The 21998-nt window shown below is 40.4% G+C and overlaps 1 protein-coding gene across 3 annotated transcripts in view; it reads left to right on the top strand.

Moving 5' to 3' along the window:
• The window catches only part of ATRX (ATRX chromatin remodeler), a 68976-nt gene extending 47345 nt beyond the window's left edge, over positions 1 to 21631 (top strand). For all 3 annotated transcript variants that reach the window (XM_074551591.1, XM_074551590.1, XM_074551589.1), the window contains 16 exons: positions 3293 to 3430; positions 4044 to 4219; positions 5326 to 5443; positions 5984 to 6114; positions 6406 to 6494; positions 6656 to 6825; positions 7645 to 7798; positions 8381 to 8484; positions 9919 to 10027; positions 10978 to 11155; positions 12887 to 13081; positions 17296 to 17445; positions 19154 to 19276; positions 19802 to 19897; positions 20374 to 20502; positions 21236 to 21631. In XM_074551591.1, the coding sequence (XP_074407692.1) occupies positions 3293 to 3430; positions 4044 to 4219; positions 5326 to 5443; positions 5984 to 6114; positions 6406 to 6494; positions 6656 to 6825; positions 7645 to 7798; positions 8381 to 8484; positions 9919 to 10027; positions 10978 to 11155; positions 12887 to 13081; positions 17296 to 17445; positions 19154 to 19276; positions 19802 to 19897; positions 20374 to 20502; positions 21236 to 21514 (2339 nt within the window). In that variant the 3' untranslated portion in view covers positions 21515 to 21631. The remainder of the gene's footprint in view (positions 1 to 3292; positions 3431 to 4043; positions 4220 to 5325; positions 5444 to 5983; positions 6115 to 6405; positions 6495 to 6655; positions 6826 to 7644; positions 7799 to 8380; positions 8485 to 9918; positions 10028 to 10977; positions 11156 to 12886; positions 13082 to 17295; positions 17446 to 19153; positions 19277 to 19801; positions 19898 to 20373; positions 20503 to 21235) is intronic.
• Positions 21632 to 21998: the final 367 nt, after the last annotated feature.

The following is a 21998-nucleotide window of genomic DNA, read 5'->3' as shown; positions in this document are numbered from 1 at the left end:
GGACTGGAAAAGTACAAAACCGTGGCTAATTCCAAGTCCTGCACCTGCACAGATAGCAGTGTCCTTGGGCCTAGCTGTGGTAGGATAACAAACAGTGAAAGAGGCATGAGAAAAGAGAGATGGAACCCCTAAGGAATGAGGAAGAGTTCATGGTATAGTTTAACCAATAGATTGCTTGGCTTACAGAATATTCATAAGCTTATTACTTGCTGTATAAGTGTCTGATGCTCTCTTCAATAAACGGAATTTGCTTATCACTCATATTGAGTGTCTGAGTCTCCCCTCACCGACAAATGGCTCGTCCCCGACAAAGGCCCACATTTTTTCTCTGTGACACAGGGTCACCATGCCCACTGAACTGTGCCATCATCTTCCATGTCTACTCATTTTTGACTCCCCCACCTCCCTGGGCAGTTCCTTCTGTGCTTAACCACTCTTACAGGGAAGAAATTTTCCTAATATCCAGCCTGAACCTCTCCTGGCACAACTTGAGGGCATTTCATGTTGCCTCATCCCTTTCTCTATTTTAATTGCAGGACAGAAGTGTCAGTGTGTTGTTACCCATTAATTTTTGGAGTCATTTGGATTGGCTGAGTGTGCATTGCAAGATTCTCCTTTGTTTCTTGCTCTCCTGGTGGGTCAGCATGGACATTGAAGGAGAAAACCATGTGCTGGCTCCTGCTGGGATTGGAAATAGGGAAACCTTGGCCTCTGGGAGCATTTCCCATTCAAAAAACTGCAAATTTGGGATTTCAGTGCTAATTTAATGAGATGTGTCTGGTGAATGCTGCTGGGTAGGACACTATGTGGGAGAAGCTTGTGTTGCACTGTCAAGGGGAGCAGTGGGGGAAGGTTTAGCCAAAGTTTATGGGTGGAGAAGTGATTTCATTAATTAGCCAGCTCAGCTGTGTGGAAGAATGGCAGATTTTATACACACACAGGGTTTCCAGGCTGCCTTGTGCCACTGCTGAAGGGCTGTTGGTTATTGGTCACTGCTGTGCTCTGCTTGAAGAACTAAAATCACTTCATTTTTTTTTAAACTTGTTGCTACTAACAAAAATTCTGGTACTGTTTAACTTGGAGACTTCTCTTTAACTGGCAGCTGTATAAAGTTCTTGTAGACTTCAGAGGAACAGGAGAACTGTGTATATCTATATATATATATCAATCTTTTATGTATTTCAATATATTAACCTGTGCAGGTACAGTAAGAAGGGTGGGAAGATGAAGACTTTGAGGAAGGATTGCATGAGTAGGGATTTTAAGCCTAGAAAAAAAAAATACTAAAATTTTCCACCATTTAAGAGCTGATTAATGAAAGGAGTGTTATCAGTTGGTTTTGACATGACCAGGAGAAAGCAAAGGGCAGAATTCACTCAGATTTGTATCAAATTGGGTGAATAAATAAATTGGGTGTTACTGCCCAGTGTTTCAGCAGGAGAGGGGCTGTGGAGTTTCCCACTTCTGTCAGCTCTGCCCCTTTCTCATGCCCCTAATCTCAGATGGAGAAAATGATCTAAATGATCCCCTGAGGTCTCTTTAAGCTTTACATTCCTTTAGCACATTTTGAGGAATGTTCTGTCCATAATGATTTGCGTTTGTGTTTTGGAAGAACAAGGGAAAAACCCCACAAATGGATGGAAATCTCTGCTGCTGAACTGTAGCCAAGATGTTAGTTCAAGATATCAGTGCTGCACTGCTGCCAAACAAACCATGAATAATTGTACTGAGTTTGGGCTTTTTCATATTTTACTGTCATTCACTTACTCTAAACAGCAGGTTTTGAGGTGGTTTTTTAATTTAATTTCTTTACCTTCATGTGAATGAATCACAGTTTTTAATGAAGTGAGGACTAGAAAAAGGATCTGTCCCTGCTAGAGATGGTTACTTACAATTAAAGGAAGGCTTTGTGTGTAGTCACTCAGTGGTTTTCATTCTGTCAAAACTGGGAAGGTACAAAAGTCATGAAATAAAATGGGGAAATGTTTCTGTGGCAGGTGGGAAATTCAGAAATACATGGGCTTGGACAAGCCTGAGTGCATTTGGAATTCATATGTGGATTTTCATAATTGTCTTCTAGACTTGTTTTAAAAGTTTGGGGTTTGTTTTGTTTGGGTTTTTTGCTTGGAAAGAAATATCTTCTTGATTCCTTTCTCTTCACATGTAAGATTCAAATCACTTTTAAATCCCCTTAAAATGGCATGATTAAGGTGACTGGCCCTGGTGTGTGTGGTCAGAGGTGTAATCAATTCTCTGCTGTTGATCACTGCCCTAGAATTAATTTTATTCTTTAGAAGGCAGTTTGAATTTAGTCTGAGACAAAACATTCTCAGTAAATTATAAAAGATTAAACTGTCCTTGCTGACAAATCCTACATTGCTCCTCAAATATTGGCCTTTTTAGTACTGAATTGTTGAACCCAACTGGTGGCTTTTCTCCAAGGTGCAGCAAATTGTCATGAGCTGAGAGTGCTGGAACTGAGGTCAGGCTTAGAGCTGGTAAAACATTTACTCTGAGTTACTACTTGGATCCTAGAATATCTTTTACTTCATTTCAAGGAAAGAAATTCCAGAAATTGTGCTAAGTCTGAAAACAATTAAGAGTAAGTCTGTTCTGCCAAGTTGGGTATTATTTATCTTATTATTAGAGTTGCTTTGCATGCTGTGGGGATGTGTTGTGGTTTTGACATTCCTTGTGCAGCTCACTTAAACCAGACTGATATTTTATCTCCTGGAAGAAAGCTGAGGACATTCCTGAGGTGACTTTCAGCTGCAAGGTGGCAATTCACTTGTCTGTAATTCAGATCAAATCTGGTTGTGTTTTATATTATCCAAGACTTCTGATTGCACTCTGTCCCCCTGGTGTTATTCTTGCCTTAATGAAAAATTTCAGGTGACCTGATTTTGGGGTGTTTTGGGATTGCCCAAGTGTCAGTAGATGGCAGCCTAAAGCTGGAGAGAAGGAAGTTTCACTGAGTTTTGACAGGATGGATGGAGGTGCAGCCATGCACACCCAGCAGCAGGAATAAACCATTTTATCAGGAATATGCTGCAAAGATGAGTTTAATCCTTGCCATGAAGACTTTATAATACACAGCCTTGACTTTACCAGAGTGGCTCCTCTGAATGCTTGTGCCAATCAGTGCTAAAAAATCTCACCATATAACACACAGAAAAAGTTTAAAAAACCCCAAAGTAACATTGGTGTAGAACAAATTTTGGATACTTTAGGCTGTCAGGTTCTTTGTGGCAGTGAAATATTGTGGAGAGATTTTAATATTGTTTCTTTCCAGGTCCTGATTTCGTGGTGTGTGATGAAGGACACATACTGAAAAATGAAGCATCTGCTGTCTCCAAGGCAATGAATTCTATTAAATCTAGGAGAAGAATAATTCTGACAGGAACACCACTGCAGAATAATCTTATAGAATGTGAGTAGTGGTCTTTTATTTCCTTCAGTGCACTGTGGCCTGTCAGCCATAGAAGATGTGTGGTGGTGTTTGCAGGGGTCTCAGGATGAGGGAAGAGATGAGAATGTTGACTCCAAGTTTGAGAAGGCTGATTTATTATTTTATTATATATATTATATTAAAATGATATATTAAAACCATACTAAAATAATAGAAGAAAGGATTTCATCAGAAGGCTAACAAGGAAAGGAAAAGAATGATAATAAAATCTTGTGACTGACCAGAGAGTCCGAGCCAGCTGACTGTGATTGGCCATTAATTAGAAACAACCACATGAGACCAATCCCAGATGCACCTGTTGCATCCCACAGCAGCAGATAACCATTGTTTGCATTTTGTTCCTGAGGCTTCTCAGGAGAAAAAATCCTGAGGAAAGGATTTTTCATAAAATATGTCTGTGACAGATATATTTAGTTTGATTGGAAGAAAAGGATTTGAAGCCGTGCAGCTGCCTGCTAAGTTTCTAAGATTGACTGAGATCTGTATTTAGCTGTGGCACATTTCTTTTCTGTTTGCATGAATCCCAACGCTGTGTTTTCCATTTGGAGCCACTCAGTGTGCCTGTTTCTCCTAGATCACTGCATGGTGAACTTCATCAAGGAGAACCTGCTGGGCTCCATTAAGGAGTTCCGGAACCGGTTCATCAATCCCATCCAGAACGGGCAGTGCGCAGACTCCACCCCCGTGGATGTCCGGGTGATGAAGAAACGCGCTCACATCCTCTATGAGATGCTGGCTGGCTGTGTTCAGGTGAGAACACGCTGTCCCTAACTCATCATGGCCCTCCAGGGAACGAGAGGAGTTCTTTTGTCTCACTCCGAAATCACCCAAGTCCTGTAAAGTTCTGATTTGAGAGCTCCGTAAATCTTTTAACTTAGATATTTTCACTATTTTGCAGGAAAAAATAGTTCACAATATTTTGCAGGATTGTTATATCCCTGCATTATTTATCACTAAAAATACCTCATAATTTTTCTCCAAATGTCATTGTATTCTAAAATACAAATATTAAAGGATACAGCTATTTCATTTCCTGCTGGGAGACAAGAACATATTTTGGTAGAATAGGACATTCGTTGCTCTGAAGTATTCCATTTAAATTCCATATGCACATTTAAGAACTGCTGTAAAGTCTGCACAGAAAGTTGCTAGTCCTAATTTGTCTGACTAATTTGTCAGCTATTTCTGAACATGAATTTTTCTGATCTGCAAGAATCAGAACAACTGAAAACAAGATAGAAGAAAAATTATTCAGGAATAGTTTGTCAGTTTTGTCAGTTATTTCTGAACATGTATTTTTTTCTGATCTGCAAGAATCAGAACAACTGAAAACAAGAGAGAATGAGAATTATTCAGGTTCAAAAAGGTGAAGAACTTGTTACTTTATAGACCTTAGATAAAACAAGCTTTGGGTGGAGCCCACATGGATTTTCTCCAGCCCTGTGCAGAGCAGATGCTGTCCATAGAGAGTGGAGAGACAGAGTAGTGTCAGAGTCAAAAAAAACCCAAATAGAAGTAAAATTTGGTTTTAGTATTCTTAAAAAAAACCCCAAAGTAGTTCCCAGAGCAGCTCCTGGAGTTGCAGTGAACTTTGCAAGGACTTGGAACTGGGCATGGGCTTAGCAGGTCACAGACTTTGGCCTGAGAAGCTCCTGAGTGGGGCAGGTGGGTTCCTCCTGCAGGCCTTTAATAAATTGTATTTCTGGGCTGATTTTCCCCCTGTGGGGCTGAAAGCAGCGGGATCAGCACCCCTGATCCCACAGTGCTCTGTCCTTTGGGATGCCCCAAGTGCTGCTGAAGCTCTCAGGAGTCATTGCCTTGTTCCTGTGACTGAAGCAGTGTCTGTGACCTTGCAGAGGAAGGATTACACAGCCTTAACCAAGTTCCTGCCCCCCAAGTACGAGTACGTGCTGGAGGTGAGGATGACCCCCATCCAGTGCAAGCTCTACCAGTATTACCTGGATCATCTGACAGGTATGTGCATCATAATTTAATAATTTCACCTAGCACAGTTGCTAGGTGAAAATCAACTTTGTGAGCTTTGTTCCGTGCACTAAAGTTCTTGGACAACAAAAAAAATAAGGTTTTTTTGTAGTGGAATACTGCAGCGTTACAGGTCATTAAAGGCAGCTCAGATTAGATTCATTGAGACCTAAATGCAAATGTTATTTAGTGTTTTCCACCTTTGACTTCTTTTACAAAACCTAAATAGACAAGTCTGTCTTTTTAAGAGGATTTGTGTACGTTCCTGTACTGGGGAGCAACGTGCTTTTATGTAAAAAATATAATCATGTTTCTCATTATCAAGAAAAAGGAGAAAATCTAATTTTGACAACTTTAACTGGGAGAAAAAGTGGCTGTGAGTGAGTAATTTGAGCCCTTTTACAAGAGATGTTGCAGTATGATGTGCAGCTGGAAAGAACACTCAGATGTGCTCTGCTGGCTCTTCAAAGGGGAGCAGAGTGTGGCAAACTCACTCCAGGGCTCACTCTAAAACCTGAACTTTATTGTCAGGTGTAGGTGGTGGCAATGAAGGTGGAAGAGGCAAAGCTGGAGCTAAACTATTCCAGGATTTCCAGATGTTGAGCAGAATCTGGACTCACCCTTGGTGTTTGCAGCTGGACTATATTAGCAAAGAAAATAAGGTAAATTAGATATATCAAAATACTCTCACTTGAGAACTTTCCAAACAAGCTGTGCCAAACTCTAGGTAAAGTTTCGTCAAATTAATGGAAATCTTTGTTGCTGTGGGGTCATTTTGCTGCTGGTTTTGTCATATTTTTCTTGCTGGGTATGTTGTCATTCTTAAAGCATTTGCAAGGCCAGGCCTTTGTAGAATTTACCATTGTTTAAATGAAGAGTGAGCAGATGGCTAAAGGTTTAATAAAAGCTTCTGGGTGAACATTGTTAATAATTTCTGTTTTTTCTCTTTTGAGGGCTATTTTGATGAAGACAGCATGGATGACTTCATAGCTTCAGATTCAGATGAAACTTCCATGAGCTTAAGTTCTGATGATTATACAAAGTAATTGAACTTTTATTTAGTTTATTGGTGTTCTTTCCCTTATAGAACTGAAGTGATTTCTATAAAATGAATGTTCATTTTGTATTTTATGTGTGTGTTAGAATGTGTTTTCTTTTAGTGGGATTAAAAAAAATCCTGAGGTGTTTACTGTTGCTTTTTAGGAAAAAAAAATCCAAGGGGAAAAAGGTGACAAAGGAGTGTAGCTCGAGTGGAAGTGGCAGTGACAATGATGTTGAAGTCATTAAAGTCTGGAATTCAAGATCTCGTGGAGGTGGGGAAGGAAATGTAGAAGATCTTACAAACAACCCAGCATCAACAAAGTCAGATGAAGGTGAGGATAACACAGAGTGCTGAAAATGTGAGGCAGCTCCGTTTTGCAAAAGGCAATTTGAGAGGGCTGATTCCTTAATTCACAGTTACAGTTCCTGCTACTTCTAATTATGCATTTATCCTGGAAAAACAAAGGGCCATCAGCTTAGAACTCAGGGGGTTTGAGGCAGGGAAGCTGCACAGTGAAAATTTTAAATTTAGAAGTACAAAATTATATAACCTGGAAGATTAATGTAAAGATTAGGAAATATATCTGTCATAATTTGTTGCATCTGGAATTTGAATTGAATGCTGAGCAAGCAGATCCAGTGAAGCAGGAACACAAGACCTCTTTAAAGTTGTTATTCAAACTTTTTACAGCTGCACACTTAATTTTGGGGGGTTTTACTGTAATAATTTAGCTTTTGTCTTGTATCTGGTATCACAGAGATTATTTTATGTTATTTCATGTGGGTCTAATCTCTTTCCCTAAGTAATTTAAAATTTTGGGAGAGTTCAGGTGAGAATTTTTTTTTGCCTCCATCCCAGTGACAACATCTTGTAAATGTGTAAGGGGTGGAGGGTGTTGTGTGTAAAACACTGACACCCAGAGATTAAATGTGTTAAAGGAATTACACTGTAGGCAGACTGAGCTTCTGTCTCTGCATCCCTTAAATATTTAACTCTTGTAATGGCTTCTAGTGCAAATGCTGTTTTTTCTTTGTCTCTTTAACTCTTTTCATGCCAGTTAAGTCTGATAATGAGGGAACAACTCAGAGCATTAAAATGAACACCATGTTCTCGTGTTTATTTCTTTTTCTTTGTATTTTTTTTTTAATAGGCAAAGCTACATCCTCTTCCAATCCTGGTAGCCCAGCTCCAGACTGGTACAAAGATTTTGTCACTGATGCAGATGCTGAGGTGTTGGAACATTCTGGGAAAATGGTGCTGCTCTTTGAAATTCTCCGGATGGCAGAGGAGCTGGGAGACAAAGTGTAAGCTCTGCACATGGCATTGAAGACCTCAGAATATATTATATATATTTTTTTTTAAATACATATATGTATGTATCATATATACATACATATATTTTAAAATATATAAAATTATGTAAATATATATTAAAATGTATATAAATATAAATAATATCGATTAATATATATGTGATATATATAGTAATACATAATATTATATATTATATATAATATATATAAAATATATAAAAAGATAAATATATTTTATATAGTAATATACAATAATATAATACTATTTTATATAGTAATATACAATAATATATTATATATATAGTGTATTATATATATAATAATATATATGTATTATATTGGTCTGACAGTGTTCTCCATCCATCCACTCTTCATTCTGCTGTTTCTGAAGCAGCCAAGCATGGTACACTCATTTTTGTCAGGGATCTTCCCTCACCTGCACGTGCCCCACTGAAATCTTGCTCTGTTTGTCTCAAAGTTCATATCAGAGGGAGGAGGGAACAAAACTGAAGCAGTGCAATAATTAAAACAATTCCAGAGATGAATTCTGTGTTTTCCTGTTTCTTTTTTCAGCCTAGTGTTCAGCCAGTCCCTGATATCTCTGGATTTGATAGAAGATTTCCTGGAGCTGGCTAACAGGGAGAAATCTGACAGAGATCAGCCTCCCATCTATAAAGGTGAGTGTCTCCAGCAGCTGCAGTGCTCAGAGCCCTTTCCCAAGGCTCTGTGCAGTGCCCATGGGGTGTTTGAAATAATCAGTGTTTCCATGAGGATGTTGCATGCTCTGGGCTGCCAGGGCTGTTGGGCTCCCATTGGGAACTCTCTGATTTCACTCTCTGTCATCCAGGCTAAGCAGATTTAATGTTCACATCTGAGAGAAGGCATTTTGTTAAATTCTGCACCAAAAATGATGTTAAATTCTGGTGTGTGGCAAATCCTGATCCTTCCTCCTGGCAGAGAGAGAGTGAAGGGAAATGAGGCTGCTTTCAAGCAGTGTGGAAAATGTGAATTTAGGCTTATGGATTTCATAGGGAGCAAATATTGAATTAATTATTATTCTAGTGATGCTCAAATGGCATGAAATGCCTCACTGAGATGTTCCCAGGGCTCTTGAGGGTGCTGTTCCTCCTTGCCCAGAGTTTCATTCCCAGGACATGTGGATTGAAGAATTCCTTCAAGTCTGCCTTTCCTTCCCAGTCTGTCACCAGCTCTTGCATGAATTTGCACTCGAGATAAGGGAGAAGTGCCTCAGTGATGGTGGCTGCAGATCCCCAGGATGTCTCTCACTGATTTATTGTTCCTGCCTGTTGCTTCCTATTCTGAATTTTGTCACCTCACACATTACAGGGTGTCTTTGTCAGGAGCTGTGCCTTTATTCTCAAGTTTTAAAGAGATTGGGGCTTTCCATGTGTGGTAGCTCTGGCCAGTAAAATTAAATCATGGCAAAGTTCAGCTTTCCTGACAGAACTGACCAATCTGCCTCTCTCAATGGGTTTAATTGAGCAGTGCTGCTCCCAAAACCATTATTTTATTTATGATTGGTGGCTCAGGGATATCAATTTTGTACAAATACCTTGATGGCCAGAGAAAATAGAAAATTACTGAGAGAAGAAAATCCTCCATCAGCTGTAGTTATTTTTTTCCCCCAGTCTGACAAGAAGCTGCTGTAACTCACAGGGCAATTAAACCCAAAGATTTTGCTGGATTTCAGTTCCAAAATGAGTTTGACCTTAGAAATCTCCTTTGGAGCATTGACTTCTCAGTGCTGGCTGTGTAGGAGGCTGGCACTGGTGCTGAAATGTGAACCTGCCTGGATCCATTGGAAAAGTGCAATTACAGCACCTAAAGATGAGATGTAACAGCATCTTTGGGACTTCTAAAATTAACTTTGGCTCCAAGTTAAGGCATAGCTCTGCAAATTTATAAATACAGAAAGTGTGAAAAATAAGAGGGCTTCCATCCATGAAAAAAAAAATCAGATATTTTCAAATAATTAAATTTAACCTCAGAACTATTTTTAATTATAAATTTCTCTCTTTAAATTCCAGTTGGTTACCAGTCTGGTTATTTACACCATCAGCATTTTCATAACTTGGCTGTTGCATTTGCAGGTGAAGGAAAATGGTTCAGAAATATTGATTATTATCGCTTGGATGGCTCCACCACAGCTCAGTCCAGAAAGAAATGGGCTGAGGAGTTCAATGATGAAACCAATGTGAGGTGAGATCTCTCCTGAGATAGATGTGCTTTGTTTTCCCCTTTTTCTTTCTTTTGTTCCCTAGTTATTATTACTTTTATCAGCTTAATGGTGATCAGAGCTCACCCAGAAAACCTGCAGGAATGTGTCACTGACTTCAGGTTTTCCTTGCTATTTTCGTTGTCCAGTTGTACAATTTTTAGATTGTAACCAATTTAAATCAGAGACAGTGTTTTTATTGCAAGCATTAAAGGATACAAGGACCTAGGAAGGCTGTGCAGTCCCTGGGCCACTCAGGAGCAAATTAATTCTTTCAGCTGCCTCCAGAATTGGCTCCCAGCCCTCCAAAATGGGACTTTCAAGTCTGATTTAGATGGAGAGGTACAGACTTGTATTTGAATGAAGTTAAGGAGCTTCACCTTCCTAGATGTGTTTAAAAAATAAAGTATGTAATTATTGTGCAGTCATTTATAATGTGCAGGGGGAAAAAGTTAAATTAAGAAGTGAACTAATCCAGTGTTAATACTTTTAAATAGTTTATTCTGTCAGGTGTCTGTCAGGAGCTGGTTCCAAGGTGAACCAGAGTGAGATTTTTCTGAATCTCAAAAAACCCAGATATGTCAAAGAGACAGTGTCATTGGAGAGCTACCCTGAAAGTCTGCAGGCCAGGAAAGAGTTTCTATGGCATGGAATCTGCCTGTTTAAAATTAGGGTTTAATTTGATATAACTAATTTCATTAGAGCTTGAAAATGCAGTTTTTTCTTCCCCACCAGTTTTTCTTAATAGCTCATTTGCAAAAGGCCTTGATGGGTATTGTTGGGAGTGTATGTTCTGCTAAAAGTGTTGCTCTTGTAAAATCTGCATCTGTTTCATGCTTAATACATTCTTTTAATGAAGCTTTAGAGTTATTTCAGTTTATGAACTACAGTTATTTTCCAAAATATGAAAATTTGCAATTTTTCTCTGTTCCAGAGGCCGCTTGTTTATCATATCCACCAAAGCAGGGTCCCTGGGAATAAACCTGGTGGCTGCCAACAGAGTCATCATCTTTGATGCCTCCTGGAACCCCTCCTATGACATCCAGAGCATCTTCAGGGTGTATCGCTTCGGGCAGAACAAGCCTGTCTTTGTCTACAGGTTTTTGGCTCAGGTACTTTTCTGCTGCACTTTGATGCTGCAGTGAAATTTGGGAGCTGGGGCTGTGGGCACTGTGATGGTTTGGGCTCTTTTGGGCTCTGTAGTGACCCAGGTTGATCCAGGCACATTCCAGCTCTGATCTGCAGCAGGGTTTGGCCACTGAAGCAGCTCATGAAGGAAGGAGTGCTAAAATAAATGACATTATTCCCTGTGATGTGGCCACAGCTCTCCCCAAAGAGAGCAGCAGGCACAGCTTCCTCAGGATATTTCCTGAGAATCACAGTGAGGAACCTCAGAGAAAGAGAAAACAATTCTTATCTCTATTCTCTTGTTGTTTTGCACATGTGGAATGTGTTAGGGAAATTATTTACCTGGAGAAAGTTCTTAATTCAGTTCTAGTGATGGTTGTTTATGTTAATTGGCCTATCAGGTCCAAGCTGTGGTGTCAGGCAGAGACAGTCATGGGTTTTTCAGTAGCATTCCTTTAGTATCTCTTTAATATAGTATAATGTAATACAATTTTAATAAAGCAATTGTTCAGCATCCTAAATCACAGAGTCCAATGGCAATAATTCCCTGCAGCAGGAGCTCCCTACATTCAATACTCTGAGGTCTCCCTTGTCTGACACTTCATTAACCCAAATTCTGGAATTCCAGCAGTGATCCACGTGTCCAGACCAGCCTCAGAACAGGAGTCTCAGCCTTTTTAATTTGCATACCAATAAAAACTCTGACTGGAGCAGTGCCTGCAGAGGATGGGGGTGGTGTTAGGGAATAGCCCTGCCCAGGGCAGCTCCTTCTGCACACCCTGATGGTCCAACTGCACTGAAACCACATGGATACAAGTGAAGTTTTATAAAAATGCATCCAGTCTTACTTGAAAACTCATAGCACATCCTGCAGATGTTAAAGATGGGTAATATATTAAATGTATAAAATATATAAAATATATAAATATAAATAAAAGTGACTCAGCTGGACACTGATCTGTGCTTTAGGCAGGGCCATTGTTCCTGTTGGGAAGTTCCTCTTCAGCCTCTGCTTCCCCAGGTGTGACAGAGGAGCCTGGAGCCCTTTCCCAGGAGCACTCAGCCCTTGATCCAGTCACTCTTTCCATCCCAGCTGAAGCAGATCCTTGCCTGGGACATGTTACTGTCACAAATGGGGTTTTTCTTCAGGCTTCAGTTTATTTTTGTAGTTTTCTCTGTGCACTTTTGAACTGTTGATATCCTTTTTAAATTATGCTGTTCAGAACAGGCTGTGCTGTTCTCGTCCTTCTCAGTCATCTTTTTTTTTTCAAAAAATAAGTGATTTCCCTTTTTTCATCAAAGATCTGATTTTTTTTTTTTGTACACAGCTGTGGTGAATTAGACTTGACTGCCTCCCTTGCCCTCTCCCCTCCACCACAGTGATATGGGATCTGTTTTCCTTTTCACAGGCAAAATAAGGTACATGCTGTGAAAATTGCCATTTTTTGGTCAAAATCCTACTTTGGAGTAATGAAGCAAAACTGGATCTCTTAAAAACACCACTAAAAGACCAATTTTCTTCCTCTAGTCACCAGCTAGATGACACCTATCCCATGCACAAAAAAGCTTTTTTTTTCCATTTATTGCCCAGCAAACAAAGAGCTTGAAAGCAGCAGAAGCACAGAAACAAGGCAGGGAGAGCTGCTGGGTGATTATTTGGGGTTTTTTCTCACCTGTGAGCGTTGCTGGGGGTGACAGTGGGTGTTTGTGTCCAGGGAACCATGGAGGACAAGATCTACGACCGGCAGGTGACCAAGCAGTCGCTGTCCTTCAGGGTGGTGGACCAGCAGCAGGTGGAGAGACACTTCACCATGAACGAGCTCACCGAGCTCTACACCTTCGAGCCAGACCTGCTGGATGACCCCAACTCGGAGAAGAAGAAGAAGAGGGACACCCCCATGCTGCCAAAGGTGAGTGGTGGCCACCAGCAGGAGTTCTGTGCTGTGAAAACAAAACAAATGCTGGGTGTGTTGAAATGTGCTGCAGGTTTGTGGTGGCTGCTTGGAGTGGAGGTGGAGTGCAGGAAACACAATAAAAGCCATAATTAATAAAAAAAACCTTAATGAGATGGGTGAGGAGTTTCCTCTCAATGTAATGGACACTCTGAAAGAAAGATAATCATTAAAAGACCCAACTTTGCTGGGTGAGGAGTTTCCCCTCAGTGTCATTGACAGGGTGAGAGGAAGATGCTCATTAAAAGACCCAACTTTTAAGTCAGAACAAAGACACATTTTCCCACATTTTGAATGAATAGAAGTTTTACTGCATGAAATTGTGGAAAATTCAAATTAGCATCTGAGTGGGTGCTGGTGAGCCCCAGCAGAAGCTCAGTTTGTGAGAGGTGGCACTGGAGGTAAGGATCACCTTTATCCATGTTTCCCTTTGCCAGCACTCTTTGGGTTTTAGTTCCCTGTTTAACTTTAGTAGAGATAAGAGTTGCACTTAGGTAAGAATAAACTTTATTCTTTATTTTATTCTTTTTCTCCAAGTCACTCTATAAAGATTAGGCTGTGGGTATATATTTCATTTATAGTCTCTGGGCTGCTAAAGACTCATTCATCCTTTGGCTGTTGTGGAATTCTCTGCTTCTTGGCATTTAGAGCACATCAGGGAGTGGCCTCTGGTTCATGAACTGGTTAAAATTCTGTGGTTTGGTCACTGTGCAGTGTCTGGGCATTATATTATATAGGTAATAGTATTTTATCTTTTTTTGCATTCTCAATTAATGCTTTGTGCATTTGTACCTCCACAGAGCCAATGCAGCACCATTCACTGATGCTGTTTCTTATTTTAAAAAATGTAAAAATAACCCAAAAGCTTATGAGTCACCTGATTATGTTAACTTGAAACATTGATCAATCCAATGCAACAATTATATTTTGAAGGTTTCTAGTTTTTTATTACAAAAGAAATCAAGTAGTGAATGTGTTTATAAACTCAAAACTTGCTCCATCACTCAGATTTATGTATTAAGTTTATATTAATGCCATCATCAGTGTAAGGTTTGTGCAAGTCAAGTTGAATATGAGCTTCTGACCATTTCCTGCCTGTAAATAGAGCAAATCTGGGGACTGGACTTATTTTTGTGTTGTCTCATGGTTTTAGCAGATGGTATTTTGTCCTTTTGAATGTGTGCATCTCAGTACATGCAATGTGCAAATTTCTAATTCCTTGTTGTTTGATGGCTGAAAAGGCTGTAAATAATCAAGTAAATTCATCTGTGCAAGGTTCCTCAGCCATGAACTCAGTTACTATTCCTTATTTCAGTGTGATTTTAGCAGAGCTGCATCATTCAGCTGGGTTATTAATCTCCTTAACAATTAATTTAACAACAGACAGCATTTTTCTTAGGTTGATTAAAAATTGGGTTGATAGGAACACATTTTATTGTAACATCAAGTAATTACACAGCATTTAGAGATAAGAATTCTCTTTAAGATGCTGTAAGATGAGGGCTGGGTAAAAATACCATTTTTTGTGCTTTTACATTGTTTTAGAGTGCAAGGGGAGAGCAGAGTCCTCAGAACATGGGGACAAGGAGGTTTGAAAATGCAACTTTTAGAACTGCCCCTTTCTGGAGGGAATTGTGGACAGGAATCAGGGGAAATGTGTTCCATCTTTTCTCCAACCATCTGAGCATAAATGTGGAAAACCCTGTGGGGAAATTGGTTTTGTTCTCAGAAAGGGTGTGAGGAATCCCTGAGCCAGGATTCCTGTGGGCTGAGGGGGAATCATTCAGAGCTGAGTGTTGGGGTGCTTCTGACTCCTTTTCCACTTCCTGGATGGAAGAAAAACACAAATATTTAATTTTTGTGTTGTAAATGCAATGGGAGAATTCATTCTGCATCGTTTTAAAAGTCAGCAAGTGAAGAAACAAATCCTGCTTGGTTTTAAACTAAATCCTTGAGAATTTTGGCTTAACAACATCCAGCTTTGAGTCCAAGAGCAGTTTTCTTGGAAAGTGCTGTTAAGGGGGGAGAAGGTGTGGAATGCTTTTATTTTCTGTAAAAATGTGTGCAAATGTGCAGTCTGTTGTTTTCCTGAAGATTATTCAGATTTCATGGCCAGTTTTAATTGGAGCAGCAGTTTTCTGCCCCCTGTGCTCTAACAGGACCTTGGGGTGTGGAGATGGTCAGGGAAGAAATGCCTGTGGTGCTCAGCCCTCAGAAACAGCTTCTGGATACTGGGGGGTAGCAGAATATTTATAATGCCAATGTGATTCACATCAATTATTTACTCTTCATTTCCATGGTTTGATTTCATTCATCCCCTCTCCCTGCCCAGCTGGAAAGGGCTGCTGTGGAATTTCAGTCCAAAAAAGGTTTCTCAAGGCTGAATGATCACTTGGTCACCTTTGCTGTAGTGAAATATAGAAATAAAGATATATTTCTGTAATTATATAGAAATATCATTTCCAGAATAGTTCAGAACAGTCCCTGAGCTGGACAAAGGCAGTGTTGGGGCACTGGGGGTCCCTCAGAACTGGCCCTGCTCTTGCCCCCCTGCCCTGGGCTCATTCCCCATTCAGGGAATTAGACTTTAAGTCACTTTTTTATTGATGTGAAATGTAATGCAGATTGGGAAAGCAGATTAAAATGAGTTCAGGTGCAGTGGATATGGATATCAGCATTTTATACTACCTCAGGACAGAGACGTGGGCTTTACTGTGCCTCCATACTCAGGGACAGCTTTGTGAATTTTGATCTCACGATTAGAAGAATTTGCTTCCTATTTAATTTTTTTTATTTTTAGCTTTAGTATTAAATATTCAGCTGGTTGAGAAAAACCTGTGAATTACAACATAACCTGCATTCCTTCATGGAGGATTTCCTTTCTAATACAGTGATCTCTCAGTAGCATTTATTTTCCATCAAAATTTTAAAAAGACAAATGTCTTTTTATAAAATTCAAACCCCTTTTTTAGTCTCTCTTAATATTTTCATTAAAATTCAAACCACTTATTTCAGTCTCTCTTCATATTTTCATTCATCACCAGGATTTCATCCTACAGCTTACAAACCAATTGAGAATCATTATTCTATCAACATGCTAAACAAACGTAAAGAAATATAATAGAAATATAATAGAAATAGAATAGAATAGAATAGAATAGAATAGAATATAGTATAATATAATATTTCTGATTTTTTTTTTATGTGTAAGGTGGATTTAGTATTTTTTTTTAATTGTGAGATTGAACTAATTCCTGCTTGTGCAAACCTGGCACAGTGAGGGCAGGACCTGGAGGGGCTCAGGTTCCTCCTGGGCTGTGATTCCTCTCAGGAATGGTTCAGGGATGGTCTCATATCAGCAATTATAGCCTGAATGCTGAGGTGTTGGAGCTTCCTTAATTCATGAAGCTCATCAGGCACAACAATCATGTAAAAAACCCTGTTCAAGAATGACCTCAGGAAAGGAGCTGTTCTTCACAGTCCTGTAGGGATCTTCATCTTCATCTTCTGCAGCATCACCTTGCTGTGACAAAAAGGTTTGACCAAAACAGGAGCTGTTGGACCCAAAGTGGTGCTCAGTGTTGGAAAGCTGTAGAGCTGCTGTTTTTGTGTGATAAATGCAGATGTGTCTGTGTAATAAATGCAGATGTGTCAGTGTAATAAATGCAGATGTTTCTGTGCGATAAATGCAGATGTGTCTGTGTGATAAATGCAGATGTGTCTGCGTGATAAATGCAGGTGTGTCTGTGTAATAAATGCAGATGTGTCAGTGTAATAAATGCAGGTGTGTCTGTGTAATAAATGCAGGTGTGTCAGTGTAATAAATGCAGATGTGTCTGTGTGATAAATGCAGATGTGTCTGTGTAATAAATGCAGGTGTATTGATGGGTCCTGTCCGTTGTCCAGCCATAGCAAAGGAAAAGAGAACATTCCATTCTTTTTAGGTGCATTTGTTGTTGTGGAGTCTGAGTGCATTCCTGTGGTTCATTAAGTGGCTGCGCTATCATCTCTGCAACAGATTGTTAATCCATTGCTCTCCCTCTGAGGAAAATTGTAAATGATGTTCCAGTTTTGTTGTGCAGTGCTGAGAGCTGTGTGTGGGACGGGGAGGGAGCAGGAGGGGCACGGGCAGGGCTGCTGAGTGACCCCTCCTTCACTCCCTGTGTGAGCAGGACACCATCCTGGCAGAGCTGCTGCAGATCAACAAGGAGTACATCGTGGGGTACCACGAGCATGATTCACTCCTGGACCACAAGGAGGAGGAGGAACTCACTGAAGAAGAGAGGAAGGCAGCCTGGGCAGAATATGAAGCAGAAAAGAAGGTAAAGCTGTTTAATCTTGTTTATGTACATGAAAATAACCTTTCCAGGTTTCCTTTTCAGTTTGTTTTTGGATAATTAAATATTGTTATAGACAATAAGGAAGTATGTAAATTAAATATTGACATAGGAGGAATGGAGATTCTGTGTCTTTTTTGCTCCTTCGGGGCTGGTTCTTTCTGTGTGTTTGCTTTGCTACTTTAATTACAAATTCCTTTCACACCTGCATTTTTTTTTCTAATTTATGATAAAACTCAAATGATGTCCTGTATAAATCCCTCTTTTCCCATGTGAGGGTGTCCCTGTCAGGGGCTGTGTGACAGTGTTACCCTCTGAGCTAATGCACACATTAACATCTAAACCAGTGCTTGATAATACAGCAGGAATCTGAAATTACAGTAAGGTGGAACCCTGTTCCTGTTTTGTTGCCCTTTATTTTATCAGATACAGTTGGTGCTGATTTATCCTCACTAATTGGGTGTGTGGGTGCACCAAAGCTCTTTGTGTTCCTAAAACCAAAGCTGTGCCTTTACCCTTGGCAGGGTCATAAGGGAGGTTATTGAAACGCCACCAAGGTTGAAATTCTCAATCAGATTTGTTGGTGTTACCCCAAATTACCTTTTGAATTTCAGTGAAAAGCCTTCAACTAAAAGTAGAAAAAGTGGATGTATAAATTGCCACTGACCACTGATGAAAAGGTTTGGGGAGGGAAAAGAAATAGGGAGATAAAGAGTAAAATCTGAAGTTGCCCTGTGAGAAATCCAAATGGACAATGAGCTTTACATTTATGAGCAAACTGTGCATTTCACTTTTTCAGAATTTCATTTCAGGCTGATCAAACTCTACATTAAGTAGTGAGTTTTCAATATAAAAAATTATCTTCACCAATTTAAGCTGTGCTAATATGCAGTGGTCATTTATGTATCAAATACTGACAAGCTAAACCCAGAGATTATTGAAGACTGGAGCTTGGGTTCCTCTGTGACTGAAATGGGGTTCTGAGCTGAGCTTTGGGAACCTCCATGCTCAGTGTTCAGGGCCTGTGGCTGTCCCTAGGGCTGCTCTGGCTGTGGGGTTATTGCAGAATTATCATTGTGATCATTGCAGAATTATCAGTGTGGTTATTGCAGAATTATCAGTCACCACTGCAGAATTATCAATGTGGTTATTGCAGACTTATTAGTGTGGTTATTGCAGGATTATCAGTGACCAGTGCAGAATTATCAATGTGATTTTATCAGAATTATCAGTGTGATTTTATCAGAATTATCATTGTGATCATTGCAGAATTATCAGTGTGGTTACTGCAGAATTACCAGTGTGGTTATTGCAGAATTATCAGTGACCAGTGCAGAATTATCAATGTGGTTATTGCAGAATTATCAGTGTGATTATTGCAGAATTATCATTGTGATCATTGCACAGCTATCAGTGTGGTTACTGCAGAATTATCAATGTGGTTATTGCAGACTTATTAGTGTGGTTACTGCAGAATTATCAGTGACCAGTGCAGAATTATCAGTGTGATTGTATCAGAATTATCAGTGTGGTTATTGCAGAATTACCAGTGACCAGTGCAGAATTATCAGTGTGGTTATTGCAGAGTTACCAGTGACCAGAGCAGAATTATCAGTGTGGTTTTATCAGAATTCTCAGTGTGGTTTTTGCAGAATTCTCAGAGTTGGTGACCAGTGCCCTCTGTGTTTTCCAGGGCATGACCATGCGTTTCAACATGCCCACAGGGACCACCACAATGCCCACAAATTTCAGCTCTCAGACTTATATTCCTTACAACCTGGGTGCTCTGTCTGCAATGAGTAACCAACAGCTGGAGGTAAGGAGCACTGCAGGCCTGTGTTGCTGCAGGGGTTTTCTCTCACAAATTGTGGATAATGTCAGCCCAAAATATTTTTATATTTTTGGATGTTTGGGGGTGAGGGGTTTGCATGTAGCTTTACTGAAGTTTAACTTGCATATATATAAAGCTATACCTGGGCAGATTGTCAGGATTCTGGAGCATCACCTGCCTTCTTTGCAGACTTTAATTATCACTTTTGAACCTGTAACATCTTCAAGTCTGTATGGTAGAAAATTTACCTGAGTTTTTACCATTCTCATGCTGGTCTGAAAACCTGTGGGTACAAAAATAGGTTTTTACAAATTGTAAGGTTTATACTTGTTGTTCAACTGCTCTGTGCTAAAATTCAAATAGGTGGCAGCTTAGAGTCATTGACTTGTGCAAATTGAGAGCAGAGAGGTAATTGAAGTCTAGGTATGTACACGAGGAAGATTAAGAATGCTGGGGAATAAATGTTTGTTGTTTCTGTGCTTTATAACTGATGTTGTGGTGTTTTCTCAGGACCTCATTAATCAAGGAAGAGAGAAGGTAGTGGAAGCAACCAACAGTGTGGCTGCAGCAAGGATCCAGCCCCTTGAAGACATCATTTCAGCCATAGTGAGTGCAATGCATAGCCCTGGCTTAGATCAGGAGTGGAGAACATTAAACATTATCAAACAAAGCTATTGCTACTGCAAATGGTCATCCAGCTAATGAAGTGCATTATTAATGAGCATCATGTCCAGTTGGGAGTGACCTTTGTCCCAGCAGTAACCCTTGGTGTGCAGCTGGCACAGAGCCTTACAGGAGTGGCACTTTAGATCCATAAGTATTTGCCATGCTCTGAAAATGCTGGTTTTTCTAGAAATCAGAACAGCAATTACAGGCAAATAGTTGTTGTATTTTGTGGACTGCTAATTGCCAGTTAGGAGCACTAATAACTGCTGGTTGTGGTTGTGGTGAAGCAGTTCTGCACTCACTGGAAGCTGGGCTGCTTTAACTCTTGGTGCAACTGCGAACATGACCCAGAACCTCAGTTACTGTCAGGTTTTTGTTCAAACCACCAGTGCCAAGAAGGTTTTTTTGCTTTGCAGTGGAAAGAAAACTTGACCCTGACGGAGAGCCAGGTGCAGGCCCTGGCCCTGAACAGGCAGGCGAGCCAGGAGCTGGACGTGAAGCGCCGGGAAGCCATTTACAATGACGTGCTCGGGAAACAGCAGATGGTAAAACATCCTACATTTATTTACCTACTGCCAGAGCTTGAATGGGGATCTTGTGTGTGTTCATTCCTGAGCTACGAGTGTATGTTTAGGCACATAAATATCCCTCACAGAGTGGTCAGCAGCGTGCTGGAGTTCATTGCTTGGCCTCAGTGAGGGAGAGGTTCATGAAAAAGCCACTCGCCAGGTTTTGGAGCTGAAGGGCTTTGCTGCGAGGTCATGAGGCATAAAGAGAAATCTGATTCCCAGAGCTCAGCCAGCCACTTAGGAAACATCTTAGAGAGTGTTGGTAATGTTGTTTTAGCTTAGAATTACTTTGCAGAATCTGAAAGTTGCCCAGATGATGTCAGAGGGAAGAGTTTTTCTCTCAAGCAAACAAACACTGACAGTGCACAGGCGGGACTTTCAAAGGGAAGATGAATGGTACCTGAGAGCTGATGATGTAACTTATACCTGGGAATAATTTCACAGTAGAGTACACGTTGCCATGGCAACTCACCTAAATGCTGCCTGCAACACAATAGCCAAGTCTTCAGGAGAACTGAGCCCTGAATGCTGTTACTAAATGGTTTCTGCAGTAATGGGCTGCCGAATGCCATCACATTAGGGATGGTGATAACAATGGGGCTTTTTCCCCCAGCCATGCTGTCCCTAACAAATTGATTTGAGCCCTGAACGTGATCCTGGGAGCAGGGGACGGGTGGTGCACTCAGGCAGCTCTGCTTTCCCTCCGCAGTTGATCGGCTGTGTCCAGAGGATCCTGATGAACCGGCGCCTCCAGCACCAGTACAACCAGCAGCAGCAGCAGCAGATGTCCTACCAGCAAGCAGCCATGAGCCACCTCATGATGCCAAAGCCTCCGAATCTAATCATGAATCCTTCCAGCTACCCAGCCATAGATGTGAGAGGAATGTATCAGTCAGTGTCTGGTGGGATGCAGCCCCCACCCCTACAACGAGCACCACCCCCAATGAGAGGCAAAAATCCAGGGCCTTCCCAAGGGAAATCAATGTGATTTTGCACTAAAAGCCTAAAGGATTGTTAAAATCAGAGAAAGAACTTTTTATTTTTTTAGGAATCAATGGCCTAACAGAACTCAACTGTAAAAAAAAAAAAAAAGAATTAAAAAGAATAGTTTGGTTGCTCCCCTTAAATACCATGTTCCATATTAGTGTTTCAGCTCTGTTTAAATAGGTCACGATGTTTTCCCTGTTGTCAGTGATGTTGCCTAGAATCTTCTTACATATGTTGAGTACAGGAGATAACAAGTTGTTTTCAGTGAAAACAAGTCCTCCCCTTACAGTAGCATCTCCACAGGTTTCCTGTCTAAACTCCTACGTTTGCTTTTCGTGGCTGCAAAGCTTTGGGAAGCTTAGGAAGGATTGCAGGTCTGTAAGTTCAGTCTGACATATGTGAATTGAAAACAGCTGAGTTCTTGATTAGAGTTGATTCCTCAAATTATGGAATACTTTTCTGCTTGCCCATTTCTTTCTATTAGT

The sequence above is a fragment of the Zonotrichia albicollis genome, chromosome 14 (genome assembly GCF_047830755.1).
Source record: "Zonotrichia albicollis isolate bZonAlb1 chromosome 14, bZonAlb1.hap1, whole genome shotgun sequence".
Taxonomy (NCBI): domain Eukaryota; kingdom Metazoa; phylum Chordata; class Aves; order Passeriformes; family Passerellidae; genus Zonotrichia; species Zonotrichia albicollis.
The sequence above is the reverse complement of the archived record's forward strand: the minus strand, read 5'-3'. Positions and strand labels throughout refer to the sequence as shown.